The sequence below is a fragment of the Cariama cristata genome, unplaced genomic scaffold (assembly GCF_000690535.1).
Source record: "Cariama cristata isolate BGI_N322 unplaced genomic scaffold, ASM69053v1 scaffold32667, whole genome shotgun sequence".
NCBI lineage: Eukaryota > Metazoa > Chordata > Aves > Cariamiformes > Cariamidae > Cariama > Cariama cristata.
Window position 1 is genome coordinate 295 of NW_009628846.1, and position 634 is coordinate 928.

A 634-nucleotide genomic window follows, 5' to 3' on the forward strand; every position below is an offset into this window, starting at 1 on the left:
CATGGGGATGGGGTCCCGGGGTGCTGGTGTGACCCCCAGCCGTGTCAGAGGGCAGGGGCTGGGCAGCGCCCTGGGGTAGTGCTGAGCGCTCCGCTCCTGCGGCGGGGAAGAGGCTGCTCTGGGTTAATGCACTGGGAAATGGGGGGTGATCCATGGATCCCTGTCTCCCTCTGGGTCGGGCCTGTATGGGGGTCCTGTGCTGGGCTGGGCCTTGCACGAGGAAGCCTGGGCCCCAGAAGACCCCTGCTCTCATGAGGACGAGGGCGTCCCTCTGCTCCCGCATCGCTGCTTGGCCAGCCCGGCTCTCCCTGACTCTGTCTGTCCCACAGCTGACACCGGGCGGGAAGGCGGCCCAAGCTGGCGTGGGAGTGGGCGACTGGGTGCTGTACATCGATGGGGAGAGCACCAGTTCTATGACGCACATCGAGGCCCAGAACAGAATCCGCGCTTGCGGGGACAGGCTCTGCCTCACCCTGAGCAGGTAGGATTTGCGGGTTCTGCAAACCTGGGGTCCTGGTGTGGCTGGAGCAGAGCTAGGGCCCTCTGCCTGGTGCCATCTCCTGGCATCACCATCTCTCGCATCAGTGCTCGGAGCCTGGCAGCCCCTGGCTGGATGAGGCTTAGCCTGGACGCC

At 66.1% G+C, this 634-nt stretch overlaps 1 protein-coding gene across 1 annotated transcript in view; it reads left to right on the forward strand.

Moving 5' to 3' along the window:
• Positions 1-185: 185 nt before the first annotated feature.
• The window catches only part of LOC104165366 (PDZ and LIM domain protein 7-like), a gene marked incomplete at its 3' end in the record, with an annotated part of 5,339 nt that continues 4,890 nt past the window's right edge, over positions 186-634 (forward strand). The window contains exon 1 of the mRNA XM_009704965.1: positions 186-481. Coding sequence (XP_009703267.1) covers positions 186-481 — 296 coding nt within the window. The remainder of the gene's footprint in view (positions 482-634) is intronic.